We start from the raw sequence: 15,759 nt of genomic DNA, 5'->3' as shown, positions 1-15,759 counted from the left end.
TAATCCATCTTAGAAATCCCCTTCTGTATTTCCCCACCTTCTCGGATACATGACCTTGTACTTACCTCACAGCCCTTTTCACCCCAAACATTTCTCTTTACATTTCTATCCCTTCATTTTTGCTCTACTTATTTGTTATTTCCTCTCTGTCTTGTTTTCCTCGCTGTGTTTCTCCAGTGTTGGTTAAACTGGTTCCAGTCCCAAAAGTCTGTGGTCAGAAAGCCAACCCCTGTATTTCTGTTGAATGGCTGCCTGCTTAAAGCCCACATATATGTTCTAATAAGTGGTTGTGATGGGGATCTCCCTTCCACAGATAAACACGGCACAGTGAAGCCAGGACCTGGGTCTGTTCCTAATAAAAATCACTGGCAATGGGTTACGTGCATCCTCCTTTAGCTTCAGTAGCATCCGCGCTGCAGCCGGCTCTGTTTGGATGGAGAAATAGAGATTTCCATGTGTCCGTGGGGATACCAGGGAGACATGTAGTGCCTGTTGTGTAATAAGTATTTTCTTTGCCTCGACCTGACACTAAGTGAATTCACCTGGCCACAAAATTATGGGAATACATTTGTTTTGCTTTTCTGATGTGCTCCTATCTTTATGTATTATTGTTCTTTTGATATATGGAGGTGGTAAACATTACAAACTATGTCAAAAGAAAAGAAAGAAGCCTCAGAATAGATTGTAAATTGCTCCACATTTATATTATTTTTTGTATCAACGTTGAACAGAACTCGCATGCTGTAGAAATAAATTTGAAGTGGGCTGCGTAATTAAATGCGAATGAATCACAATTTTAATCTCTTACTATTATATATAGAAGCTGCTAGCCCTATAATTTACAAAAGATACAAATATATTCTCAAGCGTGATTGATTATCTGGTTGATTTAAATATGTGTAAAAACATAAATATGATACAAAAATATTCTGACATACTGTGTCCAAATCATGTGATCTAGAGTCTTCAAAACTGAAAAGAAGAGCCAGACCACAATGCTGCTTGTTGTATGCATATATGTATTACTCCTCTTCTGTCTGATGTGTAAAGCTGAGGAATAGTGCTGCTTACGTCGGCTCAGTTCAAAGGTGTGTAGAACTGTGGGGATGTCAGCAACACCTCTGTAAATTCACCCGCGGTCACTGAAGTTCACACAGAGCACCTATACAACTCCTGCTGCTGCAAAGGAAGATTATTAGGGCCTTTCCTCTTCTATAACATTTAATCTCTTGTCCTCACGTCGGGCCTGTGCTTTGAATCTCTCAGGATGTCTGGGTGACAGCTGTTGATACCCCAGTGCTGCAGATTCATAAGAAATGCCAGTCTCTTTTTTTCCATACGATCTCAGCTGGACTTCGTCTTTCTTGTCTTCCCTCCTCATCTTTCTTTTCCTCATAAAACTGCAAGTTCCCAGCAAATGATTCATTAGATGCTTCAGTGCACACTTGCTTCATCACTCACTTTAGTCGACTGCCAAGTGCCCCATTTCCCCGTTTGTTTACACCAGCCCAAAGTGCGCCGCTTTGCTCCGCTGCAGCAGCAGGGGATAAGAGCTGCTCCAGGCCACACACGGTGACACCCAGGGCCCACATGAGGATACATTCACTGCATTGCTCTCAAACTTTATCATACACTTATACTGTGGCTCTCAAATTAGTGGAATCTAGTAGTAGTAGTCTAGTCTAGTGTTCTGTTATATTTATGGTGTTGTCTTAGAATTGTTATTTATTTGATTTGATTAATTATTGAGTTCATATTGGTTTACATTTTTAGATTTGTTTCAGTTTTTTCCTAGTTTAGATCAGATGTCATTGTTTCATGTACCACACTTTTCTTAGTTTTTTTGCCATAATTCTGTTCTGATTAGTGCATTGTTTAACATATTGTTACACCGCTTGTTCCATTTAAGAAAACATATTATGTAGGTTAGAAACAGATGGAAAAAATCCATATTGAAAAATACAAAATCAGCAAATTATATATCTATAATTTCCATTCATTTGAAGCTTTAGACATTTTCAACTTTTGTGTCTCTGGGATTACCCAACCAGTCATGAGCTATTTAAATCAAAGTTGTTTTTTTTTATCTTTTTTGGCGTTACTTTCAGGGTTCTAATTTCTAGTATACACTCTTTCTCTTTTAAATTTTATGTTTTTGTGAAAATGTGCCAGCATGTCATTAGCACTAAGCTGTGGGCAGAGCCAAACCCACTTGCTAAATCCCTTTAATTGCTTTGAAGTATTCATTTTGCTGAATTTTGTTTGCGGGATCATGATGTAATTACTCTATTTTAATCATTTTTTATGGCCTGAACTCTCAAAATTGTATCCTATTTGTTTACTAATGATTCTGAAGAGGCGCGTCACCTCAAATACAAAAAGAAACATAAAAATCAAACTTTGTTAAGCTATAAATCACCAAAATCTTTGCATCTCTTGACCAGTAGAAGATTAAATAAGCCTGGTTTGAAGGGTCAGCCAGAATAAACATGTCTTTTGTCAGTGCAGCAAATGAAACACCTGGTGCTGAGGAACGCTCCTGACATATTTCACAGTGCCTTGACACTTGGGATTAATATAGCATCAAATTGGTTTATAAATGTAGACAGCGGCTGCATAGAGTAAATCAAACACCCCTTTTTATTAAAGTTTGTCCCAGAATTTATGCTTGAATGACCCATATGAAGACGACAGATAACAGTGGGCTGGGAGGACTTAATGTGAAGAGGAAGTTCAGATTTAGTCAGTGAGTGGCTTTGAGGTGGATCAGAAACCTCCATTTATTTTCACTTTTAAAGCTAATACTCACAATAACTAGTATTAGTACTATTCATTTAGGTTGAGCAACGTTTTTCAAATTGTGAATATATTGATATTGCACTGCTGTAAGTATATTTGCACCGTCACATGTATTCTTTATCGTGTCATGAGGAGGCATTCAGATATACAACTCATCCAGAATTATAACAAACTCCCTTCTACCTAAAACTCCCAGCATTCTAGCTCGTTTACAGTCTAACTTCCTGGAAATGTAATAGACAATACACTTGAGTTGGTTGACAATGTTGGTTTGTGTTTGTTTAGCTAAAGTTACCAAAGGAGCCCAGAGGAAACCAGATGAATGTTAGTGGATTTGATCTTTGATCTGTGAACCAGAATACCTGACCGCTGTGTGCAATCAGACCAACCGCTCTCCAGGACTCTATCAGTCTTTGTAAAGGCCCTGACCACCATTCGTTTTGATTTAAAGCTCTCAAAGCATGTTCTTGAGCTTAAAATTGAACCAATATAACTGATTTGTGGACTCTATATATCATCATACGTTTTTTAGTCTTTGTCTTGCTATCCATCACTAGTACGATTCAGACCACACTCTTTATATTGTCTCTTGCTGCTTGTATTGATGGGAAGCTGTACACTGCATCTTTCGAGCTGTGTTGTGGTGTCTGCTGACTTCTGTGTACGGCTTGTGGCTCATTCCGTAAATATCTGTGGGCCCTGTGAAGTTATTCTCAGGCCTGGCACTCTGTGAGAAGATTGCACCACAACACTTGTATTGCTCGGGCCTGCACTTAGCGGTTTAGGAGATTAGGGAGGAGGGAGAGAAAACCCCAACTCCAGGCTTTTGCTATACGTTTTTATGACCATTTGATGCATACAATTTTGAAGTTGTGTTCTGGAGATGGGGGGAAAAAGTAGGGTATTAGGACTCACCGCAGCTGAATCAAACAAGTAAACCACAAGGTCTTTTTCCCTTTTGCGTAGCCGCTCAAGTAGAAAGCTTATAAGGGATGAGATGTGCATCTAATGGTCCAACACGTCTAGCGACAACCCATTACATGTAAATCAATTTATAAGGAGCAGTGACATTTATTTAATGTCCTCAATTCTGTCAACATAATATGTTGATTTATCAGATATTATCTGATAAATTGCATGGAATATAACTCTATGCAGCCTAGTATTTGGCTCTTTCCTATAGCTTTCAAGTCAAAATCTGTATCTATTATTATTTGACATTTTAGTACTGTGACACTAATAGTGTAACACTAATCTGTAGGGAAAAGACAATTTGTTTTTAATGCATTCTTCCTTATTTAGCATAAGTTTTATACTCAACTAGACAAACAAGAGTATGAATAACAAAAAGGGAAATGTCTCGCCGATGAGACGCTTGAATTTTAAAATAGTTAACACATTTCACTTTGAAAGCTTTTATCTAAATATAAAAGACTGCTTTTGATTGGTAAAGTCAACAGAGCATTTCCTTGTCAGGTGCATATTTATCCATCACTCTTTGAAACTACACAGACCTCTTTATTCCCATTTGGTGGCATTCGAGGTGACAGGCCTTGTTTGAGCACTTCCCGGAAAGCGCTCTTATGTTTTGGCATGTTCCTGTCAGTCGGGTCAGGATTCATGCTGACAGAGGGGAGCGGGATCATCCCTCAGCTGTCTCATAGTCATAAAGGGCATTATACAGGGGTTGGCAACCTGGTCATTCTGCTCCATTCCCAAATGGGACAATTGGGCCATCCTGACGCAGGATATGAGGCTCTAAGAATACACACATTTCACTAACTGGGAAACTATGTGTTCAATTCATACTGGGTTCAAGTGGGATGTGTGTGCATGATTTTCTAGAGCTGGTTCTCCTTTTGCTGGTGACATGTTGATGTTCATGCTTCCTCTGAGGTTGGAGCTAGCTGTCATTGAGCTGTCAGCAGATGGGCCGTCCCATCATAATCAGCGGTAGCCCAGACCAGGTGGATGTCCAGGGGAAAGTTAAGACACTCCCTACCCAACAGTTAATCTTAAACAGATATTTTTTCTAAACTGTGATAGATTTCTTGGATTTAAAGAGAGTACATTTTCCTCTTAATCTAAATTTAGCTACACTCTATTACACCATGTTAGTAACAAAATATCCAAGTAAGATATAGGTATTATGTTTTATGTATTAGTGAAAACAATTTAACGGGCTGGTAATAGAGTTATCCTTGAAAATAGAATATCCCCTCAAAAAGCTCAAGCATCCCTTAAAACGGTCCATGGCTGTGTGCGTGCAAGCTAAATGGCATTAATCAGTTTGAAGAACAGTAAAACATTGACCAAATGAAAAGCAATTGAAAGTTGGAAAAAGAAGCGCAAGGGGAAAAAGCCACTCCAAAAGAGTAGGAATGTACAGATGCTTTCAAATGTCCATGTGTGAAGCCACAAGCTCTTCTGTGGCTCCCAGAAGCCAATGAAAAGCCAGTGGCATAATTGCCTAATGCTTGTGTAATAAGAGGCACATTACAAGCCCAGGAGGCCCGTCCGACGTGAAAGGGCCTGCGGCTGCTGCACTAACCATCTTCCTCCCGCTCTGCACCACTTGTTTTTACTCACCGCCACCAATGCCCTCTCAGTCTGAAACTCCCTCATTGAATACGCACACACCTTTCTCTTCTCAGATAAACAAATGCAAGACATGGAAATGAGATGCTGTATCCTGCTATTCGTCATCCTTCCGAAATCTCCCATATTATTACTTTATCAAACATATTTCTCAAACTTCACCCATTTTCTTTGTGGCAAATTTCCGTTACATTTTTGTATTTAGTTACATTTAGTTTTTTTTTTTTTAACCAGTTCTATGACTGATCTTAGATTTGGGATTGTCTAACGAACCATACTTCATTTATCAAACCCATTTATGATTTTAAAATACATCCACTATTTTACTTAGTTATGTGTTATTTCTCAAACCTATTTAGCGTCTTTGGGTCACTGAAAAGCGCTATATAAAAAGTTATTATTATTATTATTTATAAAAGCTCAAATACTGCTAAGCTTTTTGGATTCATTGGAGTCATCCGTATATGAAATTAGTAATGGCTAGAATATTCTGCTGCCTATAATGTGTAGACCTGTGTCCTGCCTCAACAGGAGATTACTTATTGTCTCATCTGACAGTGGCATTACTTCATCTGTGGATTTCAGAGGACCACAGACCCTTCTCCAATGGTGGTCTCTTTTCTTCTTTGTGCGTAATATATCTGTTCACTGAGCACCCCACCCCTAAAGCCGTATCACCACACATGCACGCTCCTCTGTTACACACATAACTGAGGCCATATTAACAAGAAAATATACGCTTTGCCTGATCTATTTATACATAAATGAAAGAACTTCCAAGAGTTCCTCCATTCCTGAGTAATGACGACAGTGCAGTGTTTAAAGCATCACGGTCGCCCCTTGATATTTTTTCCATCTTCAGCGTAACTACCGAGAAGGTACTTGAAGGGCTTTTTAGTTTTTTTAGGGCCCCACGTTATGAGTAGCGTGGCAATGGACTGGGGTTATTAGCATTTTAAAAAGACATTTTGAAGGGGCAGGAGGCTGAGAGCACTCCATATGAAGGGCACATGTTGGAGAGACGAGAGGCCAACCCTGACACATCACAATATGTCACATCACACTATTCACCAGAGGAGAAGCACACATGTGTTCCTCTGGCAGTAGACTGGGCAAAACCATTGCTGGTGATATTCTTGGAGATTAAAAGTATGTATTTAATGTATGACAGGATCTATAGATGTCACTAGCAGGTATAGTTTATTTGTTGAGAGAATTAATTACAGGTAGACCAATTGACCTTATTCCGCCCACTTTTCCCTACCCACGTGATCGCCACTTCCATTGTAATCGCACTTCCGGTCCAGCAGGAATTCCATTGGTTTAAGTGGAGAATGAGGGAAAAGTCTCACTGCTAAACATGTTGTAAAGTAGATTGATTTGGGTAAAATATCCAATGTTCATTTGACCAACAAGTCAACAATGCACCGATTCCCTGGGCGGCCCGAAAACGACTTTTTAGTCTGTGTAGAACTGATTTTCTCTTGAGGTTGGCAATTAATACAACCGGAAGAAAGATTGCATCGTATGGCGGCACCCAGACTGGCTTCCGGAATAAGGAGAATACTTTTGCCTAGAACAGTGTTTCTCAAACTGTGATATGTGGTATAGTACGCAAGCTCCTTTGGGTGGTATGGGGATTCCTCTGCAGTTCCAATATTTGCAAAATTTAGTGGCAATTTAATCCACATTTTGGTAATCTTTTTGGTTATCCCTGGTTTAGAACTAGTATTACAAGTGCAGTTCTAATTTAACCCTAAAATAGTCATATTTTGAATCTGGTTAAGGTCAATTTTTTTTTTCCCAGTCGTACTTGGTGTGAACTAGAAAATCATAATTGATGATTACTAGAACATGTGGGGCTTTTCCTTGTGTAGCAGATTATGGTATTAATCCACCAACTAGGAACTCCTGATTAAGATGCCCTTCCTGGGTAATGCTCTCAATGTGTATTTACTCATGCGAGACTAAACAAGATTTGAAGTTCACAAACTATTACTTTGTATAATATAAAAAATCTATTTATAGTGTTTTATGTTTTTGTCGCAACACTTTCCCCTGTCCTTTACACAGCAGCTTGTTCTCTTGTTCCCCCTCTTCTCTGTCTTTCTCTCTCCCTTTTGGTCAGCTCACAGGATGCTGTAGTGCATTTCCTCCCAGCCGGGCCACAGGAAAGAGGCCAAGTACAACTCCATTTGAGGTGCCATCTCCTCTAATTCTTTACACCTGGACACTAGCTACAGAAGCCCTGCTCAGCGCCCGCCCAAATGTCTCCTCCATTTCTCAATATTCCCCCGCAGCTCTTCTTTTATGTTCCTTACAGGAGGCGCAGGGGGTCGTCATGTTAGCATCTCTGTCATATCCTATTGCAGTTTAATGAAAGCAAGCCTCTGATTCTCTCCTCTTTGCGTGTTTGTAATTTTGTTAGCTTTTCTTATTTTCTTCTGTCTCTTGTCTTTGCTCACCCCAGTGAAGCCGCCTGCAGATGTTTGGACAGCGGCATGTCGGTCAGAAGTTGAGACGTTGTGCTGCTTGAATCTTGTATTTTATGGCCCGAGTCTGTTTAGAGTTGCGGTTTTTCAGGAGCCTTGCCTTCAGGGGCCACTTCCTCCTCACTGTTCAGGAGTCGGGATTACAAAACACTGACGGGCAGGAAGGCTGTGCTAGGGAGAACAAAAGCTGAGGTGGAAGACTAGAACAATATGACAAACATGAAAGGTGTTAATCTATCATCTTAGAAAGACCAAATTTTCTTACTTTTTACTGTAAACTTTGAGAAAAACTATACAATACATTACTATTTAATTATTTGTAGCAGAATTTCTCTTGTTTTAGATCGGTGGGGAGACTTGGAAATCGCCTTTATAGAAATGTCACTTAGTGGTTTGGATGAATGCAAGATTCGTTTCAGTATTACGAACAATATCTCGGCTCTCTTTCAAAGAGGAGGAAGAATTAGTCGGTTTAGGGAGCATGTGCGTCCCAGATTGTAAGTATTTTATGCTGCTTTTTTTGCTGACTTTAAAGTATTTGGGTAAGTCATGAGAATGATTGATGCAGATCTGTAGTCCCTAGGACTTGTCTCAAATTCTCAAAGTCCAAAGCGGATCTAATTAAAATGGGTGATTTTGACATACGTTTTTAATTCTAGCTGCAAGTCGTATTCAGTTTCATCTTGCCTTTGTTTGCTTGAAAGGGAGCTTTTGAATCAGAACAAAATGTTTTTTACAGTCAAGGTTGCTGTGAAGACCCTACTGTTTTAGCTATCTCATTACATGTTTCTTCTGCCTGCCTTGCTAAACCTGTAGCATACATTTTACCTAATCAAATATGGCTGTCATTTACTTGACATTGTTTATGGCACAAGAGCTTGATATGTAATCTAGCGGCTTTAAACATTTGTCAGATTTCAATAATTGCCATAAACAGTGTGTAATCAACTTCAAAGTGCACTGCCAGGACTCATCATTTGGACAGATAAAAATGAGCGTCTTCTAAAACATGCACAACACGCTTGTTATTGTATTTGTGCTAATGTGAACCAGCCTCAGAAACGCTGCAAGGCGTCATCAATATCAAAGTGGAAAAAACAGTAGTGTTTCAAGCGGCTAGATCCATAAAATGGGCCTAATTTTACAGCTCTATAAAACACCCTCCTCGCTGCTGCTAGAATTAAACTATTTATGTGCAGTAAATCACAAGACTGGAACCTCCGGACATGGCTAGGACAAGCTCAAATTGTTAGCTTGTGTTTTAGGGGTTTTAGTTACCATTCCTTGTCTGACTGTCCTCTGGTGCCAAGCTTGTTTAAAGGTGTGGCCTTTTGCATACAAAACAGGGGCTAGTATTATAACGGAAATGTATGAGAAGATCCTTCTCATCCAGGATCAATTTCACCATACTAAAAACAAAATATGTATTTTTATTCAATTCTATACAAGAGAAAATATTTGTGTGAACAGAAGGCTTTGTTTGTTAATTGAATCACAGTTACAGACATTTTTTAATTAATCTCCACACTTTCCTTAGAAAATGTATTTAATTTTTAAAAATGTATTAAGATTAACTATAAAATGCCCAATAAATGAATATGGAATATCCAGGGTAAAGATCACCTTGCCTTTGTCCTGGAGATCTCCTTTAAGTTCCTTGGTGGTTAAAAGGCCTCATAATCAGCCTTTGTGGTTTATCAGCTGCTTGTCTTTAGATCATGCGATGCGCTCTTTCCATTGTATTGGGGGGACAACCCCCTGAGCCCACAATTAGCTTAGGTATGACCTTCTCAAGAACATTTTCAGTATTTTCACCATTTTCACCTTCCGGTAGTTCAACTAGTCTGATATTGTTCCTGCGAAATCTGGACTCCAAATCCAGAATCTTAATTTTCATATTCTTGACCTCCTTCCTTCATTTATGTCAGATTCCATCTGGTCAAATCGGGCTGCACCAAGCGCTGCTCTCATTTCTGTTCTCAGTGACGGCATGTCACCCTGCATTTCACTTTTCATTTCATGCATCATAAGGGCCAGTAGGTGTAATGGTATCTCCCCTTTTCCTTCGGACAAGGTCAAGCTTGGAGACCCTACGTTGGGGATGGGAGCGGGCTGTCGGCAACTGCGTTGGACCAGTTAGCCATGTTGCCTTTTAAGCTTTTGAGGCGGGCTGTTTTCCATCAGAGCCGTGGGCCGTCAGCTTTGTTTGTCTAGTTACTGTAGCATTACCAGTCTTGTGTTTTCCGTGTTTGCTCATCTCCTAGTTTGTTAGTTTGTAGTTTTTAAAACTTTAAAAATCTCGATACGGTGACTTGAGCCCGTGACGATATATACCAATACCGATATTTTGAACACAACCCTATTGGATTCTGTATCCTTCTCTTAAACCATTGTACTAAATGATAAACTAAATGAGTGAAGAGGTTTTAAGACAATTGCTGGAGAATGCAAATATATAATATCACCATACTCCATCCAGCACTGAGAGAAATGTAGCCTGGTTTAACTATTTTCAATTAAGAAAAATGACAATCTGATTAAGGCTTGAATCTTATTGTCAAAAAAGAAAAAGACAAAAATTGGCTTTATACCTATACCCTCCCCATCAGCGCCAGATCTCGGCTTTGCTGGTGTGAAATAAACCTGCACAGAAGCCCAGAAGATGAGGGCGACATGAGCACATTAAAACAAATGGCTCTTGCAGGACCAAACTTCAGACCGTAAGTCTGGAGTCATGTCAATGGAGTGAGTGATGTGCAGCCAGGAATAGTGTAATATTGGGGCTTCAGAAACACGTTAGGCTCATAATGTGTTAATAAATGGTCCAGAATCCACATTGTGAGTGGGGCGCACTACACACCCTTTCTGTTTAATGAATCACGGAGAATGATGAAAGAGGAGCGGTCTAATTTGTATAGTCACTGGCATGTGTGAACTCCATTTCATATGTGCTCAAGCCAAATTAAATATCTGTTCAGCTCTCATATGTGGCCTCAATTCAACATGAGATCTAATGAAAGAAGCAAGTTTTAGAATTCAAAATGTATGATGCGATTGCAAATTACATCACCGGACTGACAACTAAACATATGTTACCCAGTTATTTTCTATGCACTCCTTGTGTTTATAACAGTACAACATCTCTGACAAGGGAGATAAATGGCATCTGTGATTGCAAAATGTTCAAATTAAACATTATTTAGTGAGACATGGTGCTCTTCTTCCTACCTGACACTGATCCTGCACTCAAGACTCAAGGGTGTTATACATTTGTGTATACAAGTAATAGTTTCCTGCACAAATCTTGTGTAAATATGACATAATTGGTCGGTTGGTCTTTAAAGTGCAATCATGGTAATGAATAACTTCTGTAGGGTGCAGCCTTGTACGGATGAGTAATGATGTATTTTGGGGCTAAAAAGAACATGTCTTTGTGCCATTTGAACTTGTTGGGACATTGTGTCAATTAAACCATCTATGATTTCTATTTGTTGTGGTCTCTGCATACAACTATTGAATTTGTTACAATTGGTGCAGAAAACAAAAGTATTTGTCATCGGCCATGTGTCACAATTTTGGGGTATTGTGTCGCTATTGTGTGATAGTTACTATTTATTTTACCCTCGCTTTAGCCATCTGATATTTTGTGTAAAGCTTATGGAATGACTTCGGTTTATTTTTTGCTGACTCTCTCCAGGTCACAACTTTCCTCCCATTTAATCTGAGGTCTCAACCACGTCCTAATTCACAGCCTTAATTACTATAATTGGTAGATGCAAATTAACAGCAATTGGAACTGACTGGGGTCATAAATCCAGTGCTCAGAAGTTAGCGACTTGCTGGCAGTCTGCAGCGGACCACCGTGGGCAAGGGGTGCTTAACTTACCAAGTAATTGCAAGTTTCATGAATCATAATGCTTCTGAAATCCCCCTCAGCACACATGCTCGAAAACTGTGTGGCCATAGGCCACGGGGAGTGAGCAACAACCAAGTCCTTCAAAATAATATCAGAGACCGGGGGCTATTGGTGTTTTTCATTTTGGCAATTATTTAGAGTCAACCTCGAATGTCCATTGTCCCACAATCCAGCTGAGGTTCACCACAGTAGAAGAAAGGTATAGTGGTAGGTCTGTATGCTGGGAATATCAAATAAAATGTATTAAAGCGGATCTATTTTGGTCATAAAGTAGATCGATTTAGGGCAAGGATATTCACTTTGCCTATTCATATACTCTTGGGTATTTTTTGTACTGTGATAGGAAGCTTTTTGTGATTAAATAAAATGCTTGGTCCATGAAGGAAAAAGTAGCCGTTGTGACATCAAATGTTAGCATTTCACATGGCATATGTTCCTGTAGTTCAAATATACAGTAGTTGGGTTTGGTTCAAAACAAAGAACCTGGAGTGGCCCTGGAGTGTAGCACCTCTATGTACAAAGCTAATTTAGCTTGACGATGTGGAATCAAGGCTGAAATGTGAATGAAATCTCTGGTCAGTGTGTATGTTAGAATGGGAAAGCAGAACCAGGCCCCAAGTCTCAAACACACTCATGTATGTCCCTGCCTCGGCCGAAGTGTAAGCAGACAAGTATTGCATGTGATTTTGGGGGGAAATGGAGTGAAAAACAGGTCTTGGGGTTGTGGGTTCAGGTTGTGGCTTTGAGAGTGACGAGATCCAGAAGCCAGCGGCACTTGGTTTTATCCCGGTGCTTCCTGCCCTGCTGGCCTGGGGCAGGGGGTGATGGGAGGGGCGTGTTCTGCTGTGAGAGTGAGAGTGGGAAAAGTGGTAGGCCAGGGGGAAAGCTAATAAGGCCCAGTTCACCCTGCACCCAAAGAATCACCTTTAGCACAGCTCTTGCACTCGCAACCACAAACAGAGCAACGTAGGTGATACAACCTTGAACTAGGGTTTGTCCCTGAAACCACAGTATGGTAATCAAGGTCTCCTATAGACCATTTATTTTCACATACACTTTGTTCAGCTTAACTGCTTTCCCCCCCATCCAATTAAGATAAGGTTGGCTCAGGAACAAGGGCATTAAGACATAGTTGACTTTGTGAAATATTTCTCCCCCTCTTGGCCCCTCCTCTCATCTGTGAAAGCATGTCATTTATGACTTGTTATTTTGATTTGGCTCCATATTTTCCACATGCCGGTGGCAGGCAGATGTCCGGTAATGGCATGTGTGAGTGGATGGACTGTGTTCCACCTGCTCCTCTCAGTTTTTTGAGTTGTGTTCAGTGGTGGGCAGTGAGAGCTTTCCCAAGGCTTTTTCTGAGTCCACTCGCCCAGCCAGTGTGGTCTTCACATAACCAATCAAATATGTCAAGCTGCCTGCGCATTCCCCCACATGTACAACAAGAAAATCTGGCTTCAATTATTATTGCACCCCAAGGGGAACTTCCAGAATTCCTCCCCTCCTCATTTGTCAGAAATGAAGCTTTCTCGTTTCCTGCGATTGGCTGAAATATGTCTTTTGATATTAAATCACACCAGTTTCTACTGGCAACGTGACCAAGACAAATGTTTATCGTATTTATTTATGTCATTGGAGATGACCCTGCAGCTCAGCAGACTCAAACTTGGCTGCACACTTGTCGCTGCGTTGAATATGAGTAAGAGAGTTTCTAAATAAGCTATGTTAAGAGATCATTTGGAGAGCACATGATGTAACTGTGGTTTTTGAGCTTGAAAATACTTGTGTGATAGAGGTAGTGTTACAAAAGCACTAATGAATCTAGACTGACACATCCCACCCAAATCTCACTGTGCTCACGGCTTGATTTCTATTATGGTCTGTTGATAAATGTGGTTCCAAATGTTGATTAAGGATCAGTTTCACTTGTTTATATGTCAACAAATCTGGCTAAATCCAGTTATAACCTTCTGATCTCTCGCTCTCTTTGTTTTTATATTCTTATTGTCATAACATCACGCTCTGGTTGTAACCTCTCCAATGTGGCTAAGGGAGGGAGTCTGAATATGAAAATTACCACTGACGTTGCTGAAACAAATAAAACTACTCATGCAGTCGATACATCTGCAGCTATTTTGAGCCTTTATTTATTCAATTTAAGCTCTCATTTAAATTCACCAGCACAAATAAACATATCATAATGAAGCAAAAGGCTTAATTTAATTTGCAGATGTGAAATTTTCATTATTCATAGTCAAGTCATCAGGATCTTGTCTCTCAAAATGCAAAATACATGACATAATTTTTTCTTGGCTCTGATTGGACACTGCTTTCTCACAAGTGTAAAGCAGATTGAGTACTGCTGAGGCCTGATATATCTCCACATCTCTCCTTTGTATTACGATCTGTGTATGCTGCAGACCACCTGTGCTTCTACAAACCCAAAAGTAGAGCCTGCAGACTACTGTGCGGTGCAGGCCAGGGCTTAACAAATATTGACTGATAAGAATAAGAAAGCCTAACTAAGAATAAAACTGACAAAATGATTTCACCTCGCATATAAAAAAATGTAGTAGTTGATGCCCAAACATCTGCGATTTAAATAGATAATATAAGTTACATATGTCTTATGTTAAACAAATTATTTCAGTCATCAGTCTTGTTTCATTACAGTTACAGTATTATTTTGTTTTATGTAGCACTTTGGATGACCCACAAAGGCGGACATACTTACCGGTGCAACCTAAAAATCGTTTCTTTATTCGCCTCTTTTACTTGTCTCTTACGTTTCTCTAGTAACTGAGAAACCCTTGCGCCACAGTAATTAAATGTAAAATATGAAGGTTGTCAGAATGAAACAACAATATTCTGAAGCATGCTGTTGTAACTAAACATGATTCACAAGCTTTAGAAGAAAGCTTGGAACTGCTGGTTGTCCCTTGATGCTCTACCAAAACCGAACTTTGCAGACTGTGTGAGTGAGAAGTTTATGGTTTGTGAACTGACCAAATCAATTTTGTTCTTTTGTTTTTATTCCTCACTTTAGACGTGCATTAAACCTTGGCATCCTGCGAGACCCCGGTTCAGAAGTGGAGGACCGTCAGTACCAGGTGGATCTCACGTCCATCAATATCGGGACGGCCCAGTGGGAGCAGCTCAAACCGGACAAGGAGGGGGTCAAAAGAGGCCTGTCTGCGGAGACTGAAAGGAGCTCCCAGAATCCAGCGCTGGAGTGGAACATGGCCAGCAGGTTTGAGGCGCACACATGTTACTGCTACTTAAAGTGTATTCTACAAAATCTACAGGATTAACTCTTATCAGATGTATTTCAGTGACGAGATATGGCATATACATGTGCACAAATCCAATTAATACATTAAGTCAAGCAACTGTCGACTAGTGTAAATTAAACATGTAAAAAGCAATACATAAAGCAATACATTTTTCACCATTTGTTTATTTTCTTAATTGTGACTGCACATAAGAAGACTTTGTGGAACTCATTTGGTAGAAAATGTTGTTTACCAAAACTCTTATTTTTAGTAATTAAAAAATATGCTTTTCTTAGGTATGTGATCTATTGTGACTGTCCCTATCATTATTTATTCATTTATTCGATATGGACATAGCAAAGGCTTTGGACAAACCAAATGCATTGTTTCAAGTGTTCAAATTAGCTCAAATGCTAATTTTCTTTAATTAATAAAGGTACTGTAGGTATACAATCATAAAAAATATGAATTACACTCAAAATTATCATGTGTGTAACTCGGCTCTGATTTCAGCCACAGTTTCAGATGTTTGCTTAAGATGTTCAGGTCAGTCTGTGGTTTTAAGTCGGTGAGAAGAGAGTTCCACAGGCAGAGCCCATTGAAAGAAAAACTGGACCGTCCAAAAGATGTTCTGAACTTTGGAACTGGAGTGCTCTTGTGTTTTATCATGCAGCCTCACCAT

The 15,759-nt window shown here is 39.7% G+C and overlaps 1 protein-coding gene across 4 annotated transcripts in view; it reads left to right on the top strand.

Moving 5' to 3' along the window:
- LOC140374668 (intermembrane lipid transfer protein VPS13B-like) overlaps window positions 1-15,759 on the top strand; it is a 285,793-nt gene that overhangs the window by 140,765 nt on the left and 129,269 nt on the right. For all 4 annotated transcript variants that reach the window (XM_072461641.1, XM_072461642.1, XM_072461644.1 and 1 more), the window contains exon 32: window positions 14,852-15,055. In XM_072461641.1, coding sequence (XP_072317742.1) covers window positions 14,852-15,055 — 204 coding nt within the window. The remainder of the gene's footprint in view (window positions 1-14,851; window positions 15,056-15,759) is intronic.

Source organism: Eucyclogobius newberryi, unplaced genomic scaffold, assembly GCF_026437365.1.
Source record: "Eucyclogobius newberryi isolate DKJ021-1_F unplaced genomic scaffold, fEucNew1.0.hap1 SCAF_3, whole genome shotgun sequence".
NCBI classification, from domain to species: domain Eukaryota; kingdom Metazoa; phylum Chordata; class Actinopteri; order Gobiiformes; family Gobiidae; genus Eucyclogobius; species Eucyclogobius newberryi.
Note: the sequence above shows the minus strand (reverse complement) of the source record. Positions and strands in the feature narration are given on the sequence as shown.